The following is a 21,848-nucleotide window of genomic DNA, read 5'->3' as shown; positions in this document are numbered from 1 at the left end:
ATGGGTTTATTTTCTGAAAATAACAATATAAAACAGAACAAAATCGGATTGCTCCTTTTTTTGCCGTATAATGCTAACTCTGCGGTCCAGAAAGCTTTTTATTCTAAATCATATTTAGAACTATTTTTCTTTAAGGAGAAAAAATACAAAAACATTCCAAAATGAATAATAATAATAATAATAATAATAATAATAATAATAATAATAATAATAATAATAATAATAATTACAGCACTCTCAAGGTGTTTGGTGGCCTGTCATGTTTTAAAATGAAAATACATGTTTTCTTTACTATGTGTTTCTTTCAGAAGTGCACATTACTTGTGTAGTGAAGGGATGTGCACAACAGTGACACAACTACTTTAAGCAGAACTAAAACATCTTGTTCTGAGTCTCGAACATTGAAGTTGTCAGTGATAAATCAAATGTACTTGTTTTCAGGCCCATTTTAACACAGTAATGGATACTTGTCCTGAAACTACACCCGTGTAAAGGATACCTTTCTTCAGATTCTAAATATGTTTGAAATAAATCCTTCATATCCATTAAACAGGCTTGTGTGAAAGTGCCCCAATCAACAGAAACATTGAAAATACAAAAAAAGATTTAATATTTAAAAATGCAAGAAATTTGACAAAATATTTCAAGTACAGCAAACACAACAATATACCATACGCACAGTTAGTAAATGCGAGACATGAACCTCTATAGCTTAAACAATACGCTGTATAAAACTAGAGGTGTGCACAAATAGATATGCAGTTTAAAAAGTACAGCTAGAATGAGTTATCTAGACAGGATGTTGTAACAGGCAGGGCAAGGTCATCCCACGCTGCTGACAAAGGGAAGCCTTCTCTGGGTACCTGAAAGTCACTGGTTTGTAATCTGGTCCCTGCATAGATGATCAGCACTGCTCTTTTCCCTAGGGAAGGGCTGTTCTATTGGCGGTGTGTGTTCACTTTTTGGATCTTTTGGCCCCCAGTTTTAATATTTCTGCCCATTTAAAAAAAAGACGCCCCCTTTTTGTCTGTATTGGTTTGCTCCACGGTGTAGAGAATGCAGTCCTTTTCTCTGGCCTGGCCCACTCTTTGCTGTTTGTGGGGGTCACGCCGCAGTAAGGCTGGGCAGGCCCAGCTGTTCTTTGAGTCTCTGCAGTTGCCCCAGGGTTATGTTGTTGCCCCCACAGACCACGATGACCACCGACTCCAGGTCCCGGCTCAGTTTGCCCTCGTCCTGCAGCTTGCGGATTGTATTGCAGTACACAGCCGCTAGGGCGGCGCCACATGCAGGCTCCACCAGGATCTTCTCATCATCTAGGGGAGAGGAGGGGGAGAGATCGTCAGCACATTGGGGGCAGTCTGTGCTTTTCTGTGATTTAAAACACACAAAGGAACTATGTTGGCGTCAATTTGTGTCATTTGACAATCTGAACCTGGTTGATTTAAAGTCAGTTTAAAGGCCACAGTCTATTGAATTTAGCTAAATTTAGATACAGCAGTCATTTAAATCTAAGACTTGGACAGAACCAACATCTCTAATAGCATGTTTGTTTCTAAGGGTAATTTTGTTTGTAAAACTAAGTAGTAAAATGATAGGTGTTGTCCTATTAAATTAAACAGCCCCCCCATGTTAGTTCACAATGCTGTCTGATATAATGATAACACTGAGTAATGTGAGGAAAGGTATTGGTCACTGATCTGTCCTCTCAACCATCCGTGTGCAGCAGGATGGACAGTCCATTGACCCATCATTCTTTCTTTGACACATACCCACAAACTTCTCGATAGCCCCAACAGCCTCCTGGTCGCTCACCAGCTCTGAGAAGACAGGGTGCTCTTTGGCCACTTTCAGGGTCTGTGTGCCCACACGCTTCGCCCCCAAAGTTTTGGCAACACTGAAAGAAAGACAGAAGCAGTCTTAATGCTTTTTATACACATGTGATAAGTCATTCTCTCCAGCAGTAGACATACACACCTGACTGTAGCCAGTGACATGGGCCCTTATCTTTCATGAGATAGGAATTCCCAATTTCCCTCAATGTTCTCTTATTAAGGTGTTTTTTTTTTGCACATGACTGGCTTGAGCAATTAACAATTTGGAAATCTCAATTGATAAGTGAATTGACGGTTCACAATACTCTTCATAGAAAATAATAATATTGTCTACACAATGGGTGTAAGACCCATTTACCAGCATGTTAACTTTAGAATAGGTGAAAATGTACAAATGAGAGCAGGTCATTGAGCCAATCAGGGCTCGTTTGGATCCTAGTAGCTGGTTTATCTCAACTTCATCACATTGAGTCTTAAAGGGTTCCAGGTCACCCATTCCATCCCGTCCCCTTCCCTGTGTTCCAGGATTCCAGGTCAGCCATTCCATCACCTCCCTTTCCCTGTGTTCCAGGATTCCAGGTCAGCCATTCCATCACCTCCCCTTCCCTGTGTAACAGGATTCCTGGTAACCCATTCCATCCCCTCCCCTTCCCTGCGTTACAGGATTCCAGGTCACCCATTCCATCTTCTCCCCTTCCCTGTGTTACAGGATTCCAGGTCACCCATTCCATTCCATCCCCTCCCCTGTCTTAAGCCTGCCACCACTTCATTTCCCACTGGTCCTGGTTTCTGTGCTGCATTTATGTTTAATGTTAAACGGCCCTATTAAAGATTTTAAAAATGTCAGTCAAACCCCCCCCCCCCCCCCTTTATTCTTCTTTATTCTAAATAAATGCAGCTCCCTAAATCTTCACAGCTCATTCCTTTAGGGCCTGGGATTAGTCTGGTTGCTCTTCGTTGGATTCTCTCCAAGGTCGTTTTGATGCTGTGATGACCAGAACACTAAGTACAGTCTCACCAGTGCATTCTACAACCTTATCACCCCCCTCCTTTGATTTGTACACTTTTGACTATGTAACCAATTCTGTTTGCCTTTTGAATTGTTTCCCCACACTGTCTGATTGCTGACAGTGACGAGGTGTCTTTCTCTTGGTGAGCCTGTTTTATCTGTTTTATCTGTTCTATCTGTTGTCTCTGTTTTATCGCAGTGGTGTCTTTAACTCAGAGGCAGGCTCACCTGGTGATCTCTGGCAGTGTGACGAGCTCCCCTGCTTGCACGGCTGCATTAAGACTGTGTGCTCCCTTGGTTTCCATGGCAATGATGGGCACGTCCTGCCAGCCCACAGCCCTCAGCCCCTGCACCACCCCGCACAGCAGGCCCCCTCCCCCCACTGACAGCACGATGGCACCGGGCTTGCTATCCAGGGCCTGCTGGAGCTCTGTCACGATGGAGGCGTGTCCTTCCCTGGAGATCAGAGGGGAAGAGCAGTGAGACTGAGGATCACCGCAGGGCTACACATACTGCCACTAGAGACTGAGGACCACCGCAGGGCTACACATACTGCCACTAGAGACTGAGGACCACCGCAGGGCTACACATACTGCCACTAGAGACTGAGGACCACCGCAGGGCTACACATACTGCCACTAGAGACTGAGGACCACCGCAGGGCTACACATACTGCCACTAGAGACTGAGGACCACCGCAGGGCTACACATACTGCCACTAGAGACTGAGGACCACTGCAGGGCTACACATACTGTCACTAGAGACTGAGGACCACCGCAGGGCTACACATACTGCCACTAGAGACTGAGGACCACTGCAAGGCTACACATACTGTCACTAGAGACTGAGGACCACCGCAGGGCTACACATACTTTCACTAGAGACTGAGGACCACCGCAGGGCTACACATACTGTCACTAGAGACTGAGGACCACCGCAGAGCTACACATACTGCCACTAGAGACTGAGGACCACTGCAGGGCTACACATACTGTCACTAGAGACTGAGGACCACCGCAGGGCTACACATACTGTCACTAGAGACTGAGGACCACCGCAAGGCTACACATACTGCCACTAGAGACTGAGGACCACCGCAGGGCTACACATACTGTCACTAGAGACTGAGGACCACTGCAGGGCTACACATACTTTCACTAGAGACTGAGGACCACCGCAGGGCTACACATACTGTCACTAGAGACTGAGGACCACCGCAGGGCTACACATACTTTCACTAGAGACTGAGGACCACCGCAGGGCTACACATACTTTCACTAGAGACTGAGGACCACCGCAGGGCTACACATACTGTCACTAGAGACTGAGGACCACCGCAGGGCTACACATACTGCCACTAGAGACTGAGGACCACTGCAGGGCTACACATACTGCCACTAGAGACTGAGGACCACTGCAGGGCTACACATACTGTCACTAGAGACTGAGGACCACCGCAGGGCTACACATACTGTCACTAGAGACTGAGGACCACCGCAGGGCTACACATACTGTCACTAGAGACTGAGGACCACTGCAGGGCTACACATACTGCCACTAGAGACTGAGGACCACTGCAGGGCTACACATACTGTCACTAGAGACTGAGGACCACCGCAGGGCTACACATACTGTCACTAGAGACTGAGGACCACCACAGGGCTCCACATACTGCCTCTAGAGACTGAGGATCACCACAGGGCTACACATACTGCCACTAGAGACTGAGGATCACCGCAAGGCTACACATACTGCCACTAGAGACTGAGGACCACCACAGGGCTCCACATACTGCCTCTAGAGACTGAGGATCACCACAGGGCTACACATACTGCCAAGGGGCCCCCTTTAATAGGGAAAATAGATTTGTATTAATAAGAACAGGACAATCACGTATTATACAGTATAAGACACTATCAATTGTTTTAAAAAACAAATCTGATATAAACTTCCAAGTTCAATATAGACACATTTGGGTGACCCCCTAAATGCCAAAGCATTTTTCAAATTGTAATCCAATGCTAAACATTCTGTAAACAATAGATCATTAAAAAAATGAGACCAGAACTGGAAATCCTGAAAAAAAATGAGAAAACCACAATTCATATTTTAAAAAGTATTAAATTCATACACGCACAGTTTAAAATGTACAATAAAATCAATGAAATAATGAAGCCTAAAGAAGTGCTTACCAGATGAGTGGGTCATCAAAGGGAGGGATGTAAACCCAGCCTGGGTTATTCTCTGCCAGTCTCATAGCATGCTCAATGGTTTCATCTAGCATCTGCAATCAAACAGGACAGCAAAGGGGATTGTACACAGAGACTGCAGTCTAATGTTGCTCCCCTGCTTGTCCCTGTAAACCGCTTGCTATAAAAACTCCAGTTGTCGCATGAAGGGTTTCGTGTATTTTGTGTTTAAATTCTATTCAATGCAGATGTAACAGACATCTGCATTTGAGAGTGTGAATATTTGCTGATTGTCATGTGGATCTTGTGATAAGTAATTCACCTGTAACTAAACACACATTTAGCAATGAAAATACGACACTTAATACAACCGATTTTGTCAATCTCTTTTGTGTTTTCTCTCTGAAACGGTTGTTTCATTTTAGCATTAAAGAAAATCTTACATTGTGTGGGTATTGCTGGGCACCATTCAAGCTTTATTAACCCAATCATGCATTTAAACATCAATATAGTTGAAACCAGCACAAAGCACAATTTGAAATGTCTAACATGTGTTAAACGATTAACATTCCTGGTAGGTATTTGGAAGATTTGATGGTACGTTGGACGTATACTTGAAAGCTTCAGTATAACCCTTTATCTTCCAGGACAGTGCTGTATTTGTGAATGAAACTCACCTCCCCCACCACAGACACGCTGGCCCCCTCATCCTTCAGTCTCTGGATGGTGAAGGACGGGGTACTGGAAGGCACTAGGATGGTAGCAGGTACCCCCAGCTTACGGGCAGAGTAGGCAGCTGCCAGGCCAGCATTGCCCCCTGTAGGACAGAAAACAGAAAGGTGTCAGTGTTACTGCCTGTGTAATTACATTACATAGTCACATGAGAAATGTGATTCAAGAAGTTCAACCATGTTTAAAAGTATAAGTGATACACATCCCTCGTGGGTGTTTAGGGAAGCATCCTGTTTACTTATGCACTTATTGCAGGGGAAGGTTATTTTAAAGATTCTCACCTGAGGAGCAGACAAACCGTTCACACCCTCTCTCTGCCCACTGAGAAGGAACAGAAACAGTCTTTGTTTAGTAGAGTGCCATGTTATTGACACCATCCAAGGCTCCTTTGAGTGGCGTGGAAACATTCAATGTATTAACATGACTAGGGTGGTAGTATCTTGGGTCATAGCCCAGACTATTTTCAGTTCTGAATCCATCAGTGCATTGCTGGATCCAGTTTAAAAGAAGTCTTTAAGAACTCAGCAACTGAAAGTGATCTGGTGAAGAGTGGCAAAAGCTTTCCCCCAGACTTCACCGGCTTTTACACACTAAAAGAAGCACTGATCACTGGTCCTGGTATTGATACTGAGGGAGTGTCAGTTAAGTGGCAAAAGCTTGATTGATACTGAGGGAGTGTCAGTTAAGTGGCAAAAGCTTTCCCCCAGACTTCACCGGCTTTTACACACTAAAAGAAGCACTGATCACTGGTCCTGGTATTGATACTGAGGGAGTGTCAGTTAAGAGTGAATGTCTGATGCTGTGGTCATTACCCCAGCAGTATACTGGCTGTTATGAAACACATTTTTAAACTATTTGAAATGGATGTCAATATTTAAATCGAGTTTGAAGATTCTAATTTCCAGATTCTGAAAGTCCTGTTTGCTTTTATAGATAGTATTTACCAGTGCGCTAATGAGTGCGCTACTCACAAAATTATTGTCGGAGATGAGTTCTGATATTGTTATCAAGACAGATTATTGTCATGAGTAGAAGTGCATTCAAAAAGTTATTGATTGAGAATCTTTAAGCACAGGGAGCAACTACTAAACGTACAGTACAGTATGCCAGGGAGTTTCATTCCAGTTTATGTGCGCTAGAGTGCTTAAGCATTGGATGCACCTATTAATGCAGTAGCTACAGTTAATCCTGTTTTCTAACTCAGATGAAAAGAGTTTACTCAACAAGTGGAATGTGTTTCAGAGACAAAGCCCTTGACAATTTAGAACGGCTCCTTGTCTTGAACCAGGGCAACACTGGCACAACGTCTTTAGCCTGTATTTTAAATAGCTGAAAGGCTGCCTGTGTCTAATGTCTTCCCTTGCTCTGAATGGTCTCCACGCCAACCTCTATTCAAAAAGCATCAATGTTCCACATTGTTGAATGCTGCTCTGGACTCCCATAACTCGTCCAAGCTAGTTTTAGCTGGAACACACCGGTCCCGACTGCCATTTGATTGATTTAACTCTATAATTAGGCAAAAAAACAACATATCCCCTCCTTCCCTCCCCCAAACACTAGACCACACTGCCTCCCTCCCAGCCCCTCCACTCTAAGAGCCAGACCACACTGCCACCCTCCCAGCCTCTCTGCTCTAACCACTAGACCACACTGCCACCCTCCCAGCCTCTCAGCTCTAACCACTAGACCACACTGCCTCCCTCCCAGCTCCTCTGCCCTAACCACTAGACCACACTGCCTCTCTCCCAGCTCTCACTCCTTTATAACAGTTTATTTAAAGGCGGAAGTGTTAGCGGTCACTCACCGTCTTGCAGAGGTGACCAATGCCGCGGATCTTGAAGGAGCCGGTTGGCTGGGCAGTGTCCAGTTTGAGGTAGACTGTGGTCCCAGCCTCTTTGGACATGGGGACACTGTCCCTGAGTGGGGAGACAGCATGCAGACTTGCCTTGGAGCTCATTGTGCACAGGTGGCAGGACAGAAGAGTGTCTGGAGAGGAAACACACAGCACATCAGGGCTGGTACTGTATGAGATTCTCTAAATATTCAGGGAATAGCATCTATTAGAGCAACATAAACAGTGTAGGGTACCAGGATATAGTAAACACCAGCTATAGTAAACACATACAGAGTCATCATGCTAAACTGATACTGAGCCAGGCAGACTGGCTTCCAGGCAATTCCTCCTTCATTGTCAGGAGATTCATATTTACAAGACCATGTGAGTGATTTATGAATCTATTAATCACATTATATTTGCCACATGGAACTGTAGTAACACTCTGTCCCCAAACTAAGAAATATTACATTAAAACACGTTCCAAAATAATAGGACAAATGCAGCGCTTTGGTAGATTAATTCATTTGAAACTTGCTAAGGGAAAGAGCATTCTTTTTGTATTTAGTGTATATACTTATATATTTATAATCATATACTTTTAATTTAAAGCAGATGTTACTACTCCATGAACAACATGTGATTCAAATAAGCTTGCGCGATTAATCTTTAAAACCAAATTCCATGTTTCATTATTAGCTATGTTTTAAATAAAATAATATGCCATTATTTATTATGAACTGTACCATTTTTGCTCGTAAGTGAACTCTTGACAGAAAACACGATTGCAACCCCTGAAATGTAAAATGTGTCCTGCATTCAGACCCCTATTTTCTTTTTCTTTTTTTGTTTTAAATCTCAACCTATAAAAATCAAAACCCCGGTCGCGATTAATTCGTTTAACCTTCACAAATGTACTTGAAATACCAAGTCGTTTTGTGTTAAAAAGCATAATAATAATAATAATAATAATAATAATAATAATAATAATAATAATAATAATAGTAATTTACTTACCAAGTTAAAATGGAAGTTTTTTTTTTTTTTATTCAGCTCCTTGCAGCGAGTTGTCGGTTCTTGTTTGGCAGCTGTAGCTTGAAGAGTGGAAGATGTCTATCTCGATTTTCTTGGTGCTGGTATTATATAGCACGGGCCCTCGTTCTTCATCCAACGAGCATAAAGGGTAGTTGGCACACCTCCGACACAGCCTCGCCCCCCGCCTTAACGAGAGAGACAGACAGGTGGGTGACAAGCTGAAGCACTTGAAACCCCATCAGTAGAGGCACGAGCCGAATGATATTATGCTCAGTTATTTTTAAAGTAGAAAAACAAGTCTTTCCAACCGTCCCCTTGATTTGTGTAAATTCAATGCCAGACGTTTCGACTAGAAGTCTATTTCAACCGAAGACAGTGAAAGTAACGTGTCGTTAGATTATTGTGAGACTCCATGGAATACACAGGTCGTGTATATTAGCAGATATACTGAACATGTATTGTTGTTATATTGGGAACACTATAACATAGTAATAATACAAAGAGGAAATAGGCTTCTATTCCAAATGTCCCAAACTTAGCACGAATGAGTGGCTGCAAATCCTTCGTTGACTAGATATAAGCAATTACATCGTTTAAGAAATAAACGACTTATTGGACATCTGGACATCACATCTCATAGTCTGACGATACTAACCGTGATTTTATTATCACTCAAAAAGTTTTACTGTAAAAGATCATTAGTGATATGGTAGGCCGTAGCTGTGTATTTTACAGTATTCTGCAGGTTATGTGGCATTCTTTTTCTTTATAGTTTAATTCTTTAAATAATTCGTTTTGTTCATTCACGCACTCGACCAATGTGCAAGTAAGGGTATTTTATCCTATTACCAGTTTTGTCCTCCCCCCCCCCCCCCCCCCCCAGAATATACACATCTTTTTAACTTTGCAACATTAAATACAGGCACACTTTTGCAAATATCTTTGAAAAAAACATATTAAAAAAGACTCTAATGTATAATTATTTTAGACAAACACTAAAGCACTAATTAAGTTACTTTTCGATATAATGTTATACACACTGGGGAGATAAGATATTGGTCCTACAGGGCTGAATTCGATACTTAAATACTGTATGTTGCAAACACATTTTAGTCCTACACCTGATACAATATTAAACAATGACGTGGCCAATATTGTATGTGCAAATATAACATCATTGATACATTCTGTCATAGGAGTTACAGCCTATTTGTTCTAGTGGTGTATTGTGGTGTTTAAAATATGTGTAACGTTAATATTGGACATGTGTATCCCACTGTATTACCAAAAGAGTCGCTTCTATTTTGGACATGCACTTCCAAAAGCGGGTTCGCGGCTGGTGCAGTGCCTGCCAGGCGAGGCTGTTGACTCAGTCCTTGGAAAACCGGCTCAAACCAGGTTGGAATATTGGTGGTTACAATCCAAGCGCTCTCTGTTTCTGCCTGTCTGGTAAACACGTGCCCGGATTTAATTTGAAAAGGTTGTGTTGCATAAGAACAAAAAGGAGCTGTCAAGATGAATGGGTGAAGGGGACTCGGTAACCACCCAAACCAGTTTCTCTGCCAGCAGAGACTGTGACACGCAGGGCAGACAGTTCCCACAGTGCTTGTGCAGATCCTTATCAAAGGGAGGTTGTGTAACAGCAAGCATTGTAATTGCTTTGGACACACTTTTAATGGTTATTTTTTATTACATTGTAACTATTGGTTCCTGTTTTTCAATTAGCCCTTGTGTCTCCAATGGACGTACAGTATCAGGTAGTTCAGGATAATTATGCAAAGTTGAAATAAATTAGCCCAAAGCGTAAGATATAATGATTCCTCACATTCCACAAAACGTTCAAATAATGTATTGTATCAATACAGATAAACAGCTTGACCTTGAAGTAATGCAAGCAAGGACAGGTCAATAAGTCTAACAAACTTGGAGCTAAATACCACACATTACTTGGTCAAACATTTACTTTTTTTTGTTGAGAATAATAAATTGTTCTATTAATATTTTAAAACAAATAATAAAATTACAAGTGCGCTTAAATGTATTTTTTTGTTTTATATCCAATTGCACTTAAAGTAAAACTAACAAAACATTGTTCTTCGTTTCCTTGGCTCAGAAACTGACTGGGCTGAATCTGCAAAGAATAGTTTCTTACTCTTTACTCGATTATTCTACCCTAATGACTAAACTTTGAACTGAAAGGAAAGGCGCATTCATACAGCATTTTTGCAGAGGGACGCTCGAGTTTAAGGAGAAAAAGAGAATTACGCCGAAACACAAGCAGCAGAAAACGACACCTGTATCGGCTAGTGAGTAAGTAGCTTTAGCATAATCCATTTGAAAACAAAGATAGGCTTAGCGAACCGGAATTCTCTACAGTATACAACCGATTGTCTGTAATTTTACTGTAAATCCACGTCATTAGACTGGTTTGCTGACCTGTCAATCTGTATTTCCTTTGAATAACAGCTTTTAACCAGCGCTAGACCTTCTTACACTTTGATTTTATGCAATATATTTGAGAAATACTGGAACAAGCTGTTGTCTACTAATACGTGATGCATTTTCAATATAGAACACTTGCATTATTTTACGCTTCTACACATAGAATGTATTGGAAAACAGCGTTACCTAGAGTAGACTCAGACACCAACAACTACATATTTAACTGCCCTTTCAATTTTAAACTTTAAAACAAAAGCTACAAACATGCAACATCTAAGTACAGTTCAGTAGTAGTAGGACTTGCATACATAGCTGTGTAATTCTGTTAAGAGCCAGGGGATATTAAACACTGTACAGAGATGTGACGCTTTTTATTATTAGTTATTTTGATTATTTTAGGTACTGTCACATTTCTTTAATCAATCAATCAATCAATCAATCAATCAATCAATCAATCAGTCAATCAATCAAAACTTTATTTATATAGCGCCTTTCATATAAAACGTATATCAAAGCACATATAAAATAAAACACAAGAAGTGTGTTTGTGGTTATAAAAAAGAAGATAGATTTATGGAGGGCGGATTTTAGCTATCAAGATAATACATTTATTATGTAGAGTCAATTATAATTTGTGTAACCGAAAGATAATCAAACCACTAATTGAATTAATAATATGCTTAATTTGACCTTTTTAATTATTCTCAGCTCCTAAAAAGTTGCTGATTTCAAGTTACTCTCAGAACTACATTTCCCATCATCCTCCTGCTCACATATGTAACTGAGAAGTATTTACCAGTGAGCAGGAGGATGATGGGAAATGTAGTTCTGAGAGATCCATGCGGGTACATGGGAAGCCACCTTGATTCAGGGAATGCAATTTAAAAGTTTAAAAAGTGGTCAAAATGTAAAAAAAAATATTTAAAATAATACACACACCTTAAATAAACAGTTGTAGCAACACATGGGAACATGTAACACAATAAAATAAAAAGGTCCTTCTGTACCCTTTAAGCCACTTGCTCAGGGTCACACAATGAGTCAGTGGCTAAGCCAGGATTTTAAGCCCTTTTCTTTAACCACTCGACCACACAGCCTTTTATTAATTACATCAGGATACTTTATAAAGATAACACTAGTTCAATGGGCTTATCCAAGAGTACTAGGTTTAATATTGAAAGGTATTAAGCAGGGCTGCCCATTGCCCCCCTTTCTTTTTCTTTTGGCTGCAAAGACCCTTTTCATTATCATTAGATGTAATGGTTCATTTGAAGGAATTGAGATTGGTGGTTGAGAATGTATTATTGGCCAACTCACTGATGACACCACACCTTTTCTAAATGATAAGGAACAGGTTTCTGGAGCCTTGAATTCCCTGAAAGGTTTTACTGAGGCATCTGGTCAGTTAAATTTAGATAAACATGAACTTCCCTCAGTTGAGAATTCGACATTGCTTCTGTTGAAAATGTAGTATGTGAGAAAGTCAAGTGTTTGGGAATATACATACGTATGTAAAAATATAAATAGTCGAATTGAAGATCATTACTCTTCCAGAGTGAAGAAAGCTTAATAGATTTTAAATATTTGGTTTCAGAGAGATCTTACTTTACAAGGAAGGTTTTGACAGGGTTGGACAACGAGAACGTACACACGTGATTCCCATGGTACAGCCTCTCTGGTGCATTGTGGAGATATGGAGTTGTGATTCTCTCCCGTAGCCATGGCAGCGAGCACTCAGGCTTTTCACGTGCCGACCCCCCTGCTGGAGAGTCTGGAGCTGTCCAAGCTGGCCGGGACCACAGTCTACCTCAAGATGGACAACGCCCAGCCCTCGGGGTCCTTCAAGATCAGGGGCATCGGTCACTTGTGTCAGAAGGTGGGTGTTCTCCTGCCTGCATCCCTGCCAGCCTGTCTGTCTGTCTCGGCACGGAGGCAGGATGGGCCGGGGTATTCCATGAGGGTTTCTTTATGTTCTTACTAGGTTTTTATTCAACTGAAAATCACTTAAGATGTTCATGCACATTGTAAACATACAAATACTAAACCCATTATTGAAATAAGGGATAATGACTTTGCGGTGGCGTGTTACGAGGTAATAATGGAAGTCCCTTTTAATTATTATCATTATTTCTATTAAGTACATTAAAACTCATCTCCTTCAATTAAATGTTGCCAATAGTAACACTCTAGAAAGTCTTTGTTCAATGTCATTTAGCTTTGTGTTTGTGTTCTTGTTTACCAAAAGTCTTTCCTCCAATTATCTACTCCAATATAATTTCCTGCCATTGTGATGCCATTTCTAGTTGTAAAGCAGTCAATTCCTATTTTAAAATTGTGCTGAGCTCAGGGCTTCTTGAATTGCCTGCCTGAAAATAACTGTCTGTCATCAAAGCATGTTGAGCACAGACAACTGCCCAGCACCTACTAACCCACTCCACTCACAGACACACACACTGACCCACTCCACTCACAGACACACACTGACCCACTCCACTCACAGACACAGACACACACACACACACACACACACACACACACACACACACACACACACACACACACACACACACACACACACACACACACACATTTGCATTCCTATAATTGTGGGGACTTCTCATTGACTCTCACTATATTTACTATTTCTAAATCCAGTCAGACAAAACTCCACAAAGGGTGAAAGTCGACAACAAACTAAATACTTTGGCTTTAAAAAAAAAAACATTTTAAAGACATAGTTAGTTCTTAAAAGCGTGTTTTACAAAGTGGGGTGTCCCCACAAAGTCGTTTTTTTCAGGAGTTACTATCTTTATGGGGACATTTTCTCAAATTTTGTCCACACATTGATAGTAATACCTGCCCACACACACACTGACACACTCCACTCACAGACACACACACAGTGACCCACTCCACTCACAGACACACACACACTCATTGACTTACTCCTCTCACAAATATGGAAAAGGGGGCATTGTACAAAGAAAAAAAAACCCTCACCGTTTAGGTTTTCATTTTATTACTCTCCTCATAACAGAAAATAGGATCCCGCAAAGAAATGTCCATTACAATACGTAACATTGACCTTACAAGTTGGGCCAGTGTTTGGAACGCGCACTGAAGAGTTTAAGGGAGGAATGCAATACAAAGCTTCTCAGGGGACCCACAGAGCGTATATCTCATTTTCACTGTTATGAAATTGCCAGTCATCCCTGCTCCAGAAGCCTATGCTTAGTTTCGTTGACTGTTTAGTCAGCGTTACTCTTCAATAAATAAATATGTGCATAACTTTTTTTTTCACATTGATATATTCCAGGTTGCCAGGACCGGGTGTAAAGGATTTGTGTGTTCCTCAGGTAGGTTTGCGTTGCTGCATTCAGAGAACAACAGAACATAAAAAAGGGGGAAAATAACTGTGCACTGTGACAAGGATGGCTGTAGGGGTGATGTCAGACCAGGAAGTAATACCATACCACATGACAACTGCGGGGTAAATATGAGACACTACGGTGCTCAGCTTTTTTTTTTTTTAAACAAAATAAACACTTTTAAATAAACAAAACACAAAAACAAAACGGCACAAAGGGCAAAATATAAAGAAATAAGCCCAACAAGTACCTTTGGGTTTGAACAGGTAGCATTCCATTTGTTTCATTCTATTGTGTTTCGTTTTGTTTCGTTTTGTTTCGTTATCTCTGTTAGTTACTCTCCAACTCTCTTCTCTTGTGAAAGCCGTGGGTCTCTGTTTATATGCGAGCATCTCCAGATTAACAACAATCAATCAATCAATCCGGAGAAGGCCACAGGTTTAAATTAGTCTGCCTGACTGTCAGCCAATTCAATAATTACTGAGCCAACAGTCACACATTCTCATGAGAGGCACAACCAACAAATAATATAATACAAATGATCGGGCGGCATTACGCTCGTCCTGTATTTAAATAATAAATCATAACACCGGCTTGTCTGCCGTCACATATTTACACAAAACAAATAATAATAATAATAATAATAATAATAATAATAATAATAATAATAATAATAATAATAATAATAATAATAATAATACAGCATATATTCCAAGAGGCGAGGCACCCCGCCACATGCACTCTAAATTAATATATATATATATATATATATATATATATATATATATATATATATATATATATATATATATATATATATATATAAATGTTATACAAATTTTAGAACTGTTATGCAGTTATGTGCCTGCACTGATCAGCTTTTGTCTTCAACAGAGAGGTTTGACTTCCTTTTTTTAGAACCACTGAAACATGTTGTGTTAATGGACTTGTAAAAACAGGGTAGTGTACAGACTGATTCTATTCTAAATCATTAGAACATAACCAAGCACGTAGCAGACTGGAGTTTACACAAATCAGACAGTGCTGCAACGCAGAGTCATGTGACTGAATAATCAGAACTTTTTCATGACTCATTGAGTACAATATATGTGTAAATGCTGTGCCTGTAATATAGAACTAGTATTTGTCTATCTGGGCTGAATGCATCAAACGTCAGAAAATGTAGTCTATTCAACAGAGGAGTTCAGAGAGCTCAAGGCTCAAAACTTGCCTGAAGTGTCTGGCATGGGCTGGGTTGCAACATGTCTGCTGTGCTGGAGAAGTACAATGCAGATAACACATTATTAATACACTACAGCCTGCCATATCCGATTCCATTGGATCCAGGGTCCATCGGGTATGTGAAAGCATCTCAGCGGGAGTTATTATACTACATTATAGCTGCTTTATTAACACCAGGGCATTATAAATGAACAAATGCAGGTACAGAAGTGTGTCTAAAACACCAAAGTACAGTACTGCACATATACTATACAAAGAAAACCAGTGAAAATGATTGCAAAAAAGACATGCAGTATTAAAAACAAAGCACTGTAATACAGTATTTGGCAATTTACAAAACAGCAAAAAGGTGCAGTAATTCTGTCAATCTCTCGCGTTCTTGTTCTGTTTTAACTTAGCTGACATCTAAAAGGTGAAACTACATTATTTTCGACTGCCTCGTGTCTGCAGCTATACACCTCTTTTCTAGCACCTGTTTTATTGAGTCTATTCTGTCCTGCTAAGAGCTGAATTTACTTTTTGGAGACACATAATAAAATGTGCATTGATCAGTTTCCATTTGTACCGTTCAGTTGGTAGCAGCATGTGTAAATGACGCATGCCAGAGGCCCATCGGTTAAGAGAGGGTGTTGTTTCTTACAGGATATGACTGGCTCTACTGTATAATGCCACATTGATTTTCAGCAGGTTTCACAGACCCTGATTAGCACTACCTTGGACTACCTTACCAAACATTGGGTAGTGCAAGATTAATGCTCATTGGGGTATGTTAATCACCCTTAAAAGTAGCCAATCACTTCTACTGCTGTAGGTATTTCACATCAGTGGTGTAGCGATATGTGACTTACAGCAAGACTTAATAAGATTAAATAAATGACATAACACTGCACTCATCCTCCTGTATAAACACTGTGGCTGATCTATCTGAAATGTCCAAAAAAAATCTTCAGCACAGTTGTGATAAGCTATGGCCAGGGTGACCACACGGCCCCCGGGAGATAGATTTGAAAGTCTTGCGATCGCTGATCTGTGTTGCTGTGCAGGGGGGAACGCTGGCTTAGCTGCAGCCTTTGTTGCAAAGAAGCTGGGAGTTCCAGCTACCATCATCGTCCCCGACTCCTCCTCCGACCTCGTTATCCACAAGCTGAGGGACCACGGAGCCACGGTGCAGGTGTTCGGGAAGGTATGTTACAACCCCACAACACTGAGGAAAACAAGAAACCAAAAACCATTTCAAAATAAAAAGCTCTACAACACCAAATCCGCTATTCCAGGACATGCATTCATAATTATCAATCTGAACTGATTTAAGGCATTTAGTGAAAGTCCTGACTTTCTCGCACTGTTCCCACTGGGTATAAGAAATAACATATTTGCGCTAGGTGGTATTTCATGCTGATTTATTTCCTATGTTAACGGTTGAAATCTGGTAAACCAAACATACATTAAGAACATAAGAAAATTTACAAATGAGAGGAGGCCATTCAACCCATTTCAGTTTATCTCAAAACTTCAATTGGGTCTTAAAGGATCCAAGTGATTCTACATCAACATGACTAGGTAGCCCATTCCATCCCCACCACTCTGTGTGAAGAAGTATCTCCTTCCCTCTGTCCTATAAGTCTATCTCCATTTAATTTCCAATTGTGTCCTCTGGTCAAACTATTTTCATATTATAGAGATTTCAATCATGTTCCCCCTGATTCGTCTTTGTTCTAGATTCAGCCCCTCTTTGTAGCTCATTCCTTTAACCTGGGATTAGTCTGGTTGCTTTTCACTGGACTCTTTCCAGGGCCACAATGTCCTTTTACTCCTCTGGTGATCAGAACAGGACGCAGTGCTTTAAGTTCATTAAGAGAAGCTATTAGATAATTTTATATCAATTCACACTGCGAGAAGAAGTTGTCATATTACTATTGATTGGTACTTAATAATGTGCAGATTGCAAATGATGGGAAAAGCCCTGCATCCCATTCCATCAGTGCATTCAAGGCTTAACAGGAGAAGGAATTGATTAGAGCAGAATGTGTTCCCTTGCAGAGACATACATATTGGGTTTAGAAGAAACATTTCACCTCCAAACAGATGCAACATGGCTATTGAAAAGGTCTCAATAAAGATGAGTGCCACAAAATCACTGCTGCAAAACAGTGGGGCAGTTCTTTACAAGAGTGAGACAAACATCTGTACTAGCTAACAAGATTGCAGTGCTCCAAAGAGCTTTATAGTAAAAGAGTGGGCTCGTCTGTAGCTAGGCTCTGATTGGCCCTTCACTCTTCCCTGATTGGTTGGCATAGAGCACACCCTCTTGTTTGCTGAGACATCTGTTCTAAGAGTCTTCAATCAACATTCCACCTCTAACTGAGCGCCAGGCCTCACGCTGGTCAAGTGCCAGTGAAAACCAAGTGCAGATGGAACATTGCTGCCTGAGTAACAATGACCTTTGAGAGGAAAAACAAGTATTCTCTGTAGCTGAGTCCTCTGCTTTTCAACAGGAGTTCTTCAAAGGTTTGTGGACCCACAAAATATTCATTGACTTCATCCACCCCTTATACAAGTTTCCAATAATAAAAGCATAGCAAAGCGTAATAAAGAACAACAAAAGCATGGCAAAGCATAGGTAAAAATTTAAAGCCCAGAAGATTATGGTAAAGCATATACAAATGTGGCAAACCATAGTAAACTATGGTAAATAAGGGATAATTGCAAATGTACTGTGCAAATTCAATGTGGTGAATAAGGGAAGTCATAGTGAGAAGTCTGGAAACACTTGAGATTGTCATACAACTATTTACACTGGAAGCTTAGGTTTTACTTGGTCTTGTATTGTTATTATTTTGCTGATGTTGTATTGTCTGTTGACTCCAGTAACCCCAATAGCCTCCCCCAAGCATACCCTTGTCATACAGGGCTCTAGGGCTCATTGAGTGGGTTGAAATCCACTTCACAAGTGACATAAGTTTGGTGGTCTCACCCTGGTCTCCAGTGACCCCCGTCACAAAACAACACAGACCGTCAGTCTCAGGATTGTGGCTTTTCCCTTAGTGGCCCATTTCTATCTATTTGTTTAAATAAAACTCGGCCAAAATTATTTAACATGTACAAGAAATAGTGAAGGGATAATCCTTATAAGAATGTGACGTCAACAGAAGGGGTCACAGGGTATAAAACCTATTGGGTCTGACTAGCCCCCCCCCAACCCTATTTTTACTGCAACAGAAACTACAAGCAACATGTATTTAAAAAAACAGGGTGGGGGTGGGGAAGCTCTATTTTGTATTACTTGATGACCCCTTTTGTCAGAAATCACATCTTTTTTTATCCAATGCTTTGTTGCAGTCTTTAACTTTTGTGAAAGTAGATTTTGAACCCAATGACTCTAGGGGGAGTAATTCCTAGACATAGCACTTTAGATTGCAAATATTGTGGAGGGTTATTATTGAAATCCCCTGCGAGGGTACATGATGAAGTGCCCATGCTCAGAGAACTGCTTTACAAATTGCAACGAATATTGTTGAGGACAATTTTTAGCGCAATTTATTGAGAGTATCTGCTTCTGTCTGCAACTGGGAAACTCAATGGTTTTCTTGTATTGCATGGTTTAAATGAAATGCATGGAGCTGCTATAGCCATTATAAAGTACAGTCACAGCAGCGATGTAATTCAGGCCCTTGTGTAAATGTGCAGTGTGTTCGTGTGTCCGGTTACAGGTGTGGGATGATGCTAATGAGGAGGCGCACAGACTGGCTGACTCCGAGGGCTTGCAGTACGTCCCCCCCTTCGACCATCCCCTCATCTGGTAAGCTGCTGGAGGGGGGTCTTAAGAACACTGATAACACAAAGACATATTACTCAGTTTCTACGGAAATGGTTAATTAACAAAGTTATTCTTGAGAAAAGCAATGTGTATCATGCTTGTCTTTGTGTAGAGTGTGGAAGTGTGTTTAAACTGAGCACTAGGGGTCCCCGGGTGGCTCATCTGGTACAGGCGCGGCTGCGTGGTGTTAAGGGTTAAACAAATGTATGTGTCCTCCCCCCCTCCCCCAGGGAAGGTCATGCCAGCATTGTGAAGGAACTCAAGGCCTATCTGCCGACCAAGCCTGGGGCTATAGTAGTGGCAGTAGGGGGAGGAGGGCTGCTCTGCGGGGTAGTGGAAGGCCTGAAGGAGGTGGGCTGGGAAGATGTCCCCATAGTTGCCATGGAAACCAAAGGGGCTGACTGCCTAAATGCAGCAATGAAAGTGGGGAAGTTGGTCACCCTTCCAGACATCACAAGGTGGGTGGCTTAAAAATCAGTGAAGACTACAACAAATCTGAATGGCTTAGTCAGTGCAGTGTACAACTGAACGGTTTATCAGTGGTTTCAGGAAATATTGGATTAGTACTGGAGCTAGTGTCCTTAACCTCAGGCTTGTCAAGTGGATAACATTTTGGAGTACCACTGAAAAACTAAATGAAGTGTTTGTCATACATTGGAAGCTGGTAGATTCTCAGTGGTATGGCTATTTATTCTGGCTTCCTCTGCAGCTTAGTATGTGGTGAACCAGTGTGTTAAGAAATATATGGCAGCCACTCATGTTTACAGGCACTAACTGCAGTAAACTAAATTCTGCTTTACACTTATAAATTGGTACAAATCCACAAAGTCATGAGACCAAGTCACACAATGAAAAATGAAAGATTCAGAAACTGTAATTAAACTCTACATTGTTAAAACAATGCTTTTAGTAAGCAAGACAGAATGCACTCAAATAAATAAGCAGCAGCAAACCAAAGCTAACCATGTAGTGAATGGCTGAACATGTTGTGCCACATGTACATGTTTAAACTTACCTAACTGTGTCATATGTAAAGAGTGCGTGCTGATTTCGAAGGGGGTCTGTGTCTGTTTCAGTGCAGCGAAGTGCCTGGGAGCCAAGACTGTGTGTACACAAGCCTTTGAGTACGCCCAGCAGGGGAGCATCATCTCTGAGGTCATCAGCGACCTGCAGGCTCTGCAGGCCGTGGAGCGCTTTCTAGGTAAACATGGCTGACACAGGCTGCCTCTACCAGGGATACATCCTGCAAAGCAGGGCTGACACAGACAGCCTCTACCAGGGATACATGCAGCAAAAAAGGGCTGACACAGGCAGCCTCTACCAGGGATACATGCAGCAAAACAGGGCTGTCACAGGCAGGGTCTACCAGGGATACATGCAGCAAAACAGGGCTGACACAGGCAGCCTCTACCAGGGATACATGCTGCAAAGCAGGGCTGACACAGGCAGGGCCTACCAGGGATACATGCTGCAAAGCAGGGCTGACACAGGCAGGGTCTACCAGGGATACATGCTGCAAAACAGGGCTGTAAAACATTTACCTAAAGTTTCACAGACTCTGACTGGCACTAATCTATTTAATGTTGCCTTAGGTAAGGTATTCCAAGATTAGTGCTAACTGGGATCTGTGTTAAACATTTATCATTTTGCCAAAATGTTTAACCAAAAATATGCACTTCAAATATAGGTACATGTAGGTAAATAGAGGTACATACAGGTAAATAGGCACATAGTAGTAAGTGTACTGCGTAGGACAATTTATTTTATATTCAATATTTCTTATGTGTTTTTTCCAGATATAACTAAATGCTGTACAGTACACATAGGGGGTCATGTATCAAGTGTTTGCGACGGCATTAAGGCCATAGCGCCGAGTTTATGCCAGCCTTAAAATTGCTCTGTATGTATCATGACAATGTTGGCAAGTTAAGGCCTTGTTAGCACTGTCAAAATGCGCTCTGCCACCCATTAGCCATGCACTTTAAGGCATGTCAAGCCTTAATTATATGCATGGGCAAATTGTAGGTGAAGCTCATTATTAAAATGAGATTTATGAAGCGGCAGAACAGCTGCGTTGACTCTAAAAGGTTCCACAAATAAGATTTCAAATTGGTCTTATTTGGGCGCAAAGAAAAAGTCAGAAAGCAGCTGACAGGAAAGAGCATTATGGCAGCAGTGATAACGTATTTCTTACGATGGGGAGTGCAGGCTCCTAACCTTCCTGAACAACACAGGAACAGAGAGAGTACTGAAAAGAAGGGAGAGTATTTAGGGTCTGCATGACCCTTTTTAATTTTCCTGAGGATGAAATTATAGCTCGATACTGGTTATTTCATTATGTACACTT

The 21,848-nt window shown here is 41.3% G+C and overlaps 2 protein-coding genes across 3 annotated transcripts in view; one reads left to right on the top strand and one right to left on the bottom strand.

Moving 5' to 3' along the window:
- Positions 1-586: 586 nt before the first annotated feature.
- Positions 587-7,720, bottom strand: LOC117428433 (L-serine dehydratase/L-threonine deaminase-like). Its single transcript, XM_034047432.3, has 7 exons — positions 7,568-7,720; positions 6,045-6,084; positions 5,709-5,848; positions 5,035-5,126; positions 3,070-3,297; positions 1,770-1,894; positions 587-1,313 (listed from the first exon to the last, which is right to left on the bottom strand). Exons 1-7 carry the CDS (start codon positions 7,718-7,720, stop codon positions 1,105-1,107), a joined length of 987 nt encoding a protein of 328 aa, XP_033903323.2. The 3' UTR covers positions 587-1,104.
- Positions 7,650-21,848, top strand: part of LOC117428431 (serine dehydratase-like) — a 19,105-nt gene continuing 4,906 nt past the window's right edge. The window contains exons 1-7 of one of the 2 annotated variants that reach the window (XM_058994824.1): positions 7,650-7,781; positions 12,793-12,950; positions 14,391-14,430; positions 16,728-16,867; positions 19,395-19,483; positions 19,732-19,959; positions 20,578-20,702. In XM_058994824.1, the coding sequence (XP_058850807.1) occupies positions 7,697-7,781; positions 12,793-12,950; positions 14,391-14,430; positions 16,728-16,867; positions 19,395-19,483; positions 19,732-19,959; positions 20,578-20,702 (865 nt within the window). In that variant the 5' untranslated portion in view covers positions 7,650-7,696. Of the gene's footprint in view, positions 7,782-10,763; positions 10,943-12,792; positions 12,951-14,390; positions 14,431-16,727; positions 16,868-19,394; positions 19,484-19,731; positions 19,960-20,577; positions 20,703-21,848 lie in introns of those variants that run through there. The other variant, XM_058994825.1, reaches the window with a different exon arrangement.

This window comes from Acipenser ruthenus, chromosome 21 (genome assembly GCF_902713425.1).
Source record: "Acipenser ruthenus chromosome 21, fAciRut3.2 maternal haplotype, whole genome shotgun sequence".
Classification (NCBI taxonomy): domain Eukaryota; kingdom Metazoa; phylum Chordata; class Actinopteri; order Acipenseriformes; family Acipenseridae; genus Acipenser; species Acipenser ruthenus.
This window is presented reverse-complemented; position numbering and strand designations above follow the sequence as displayed.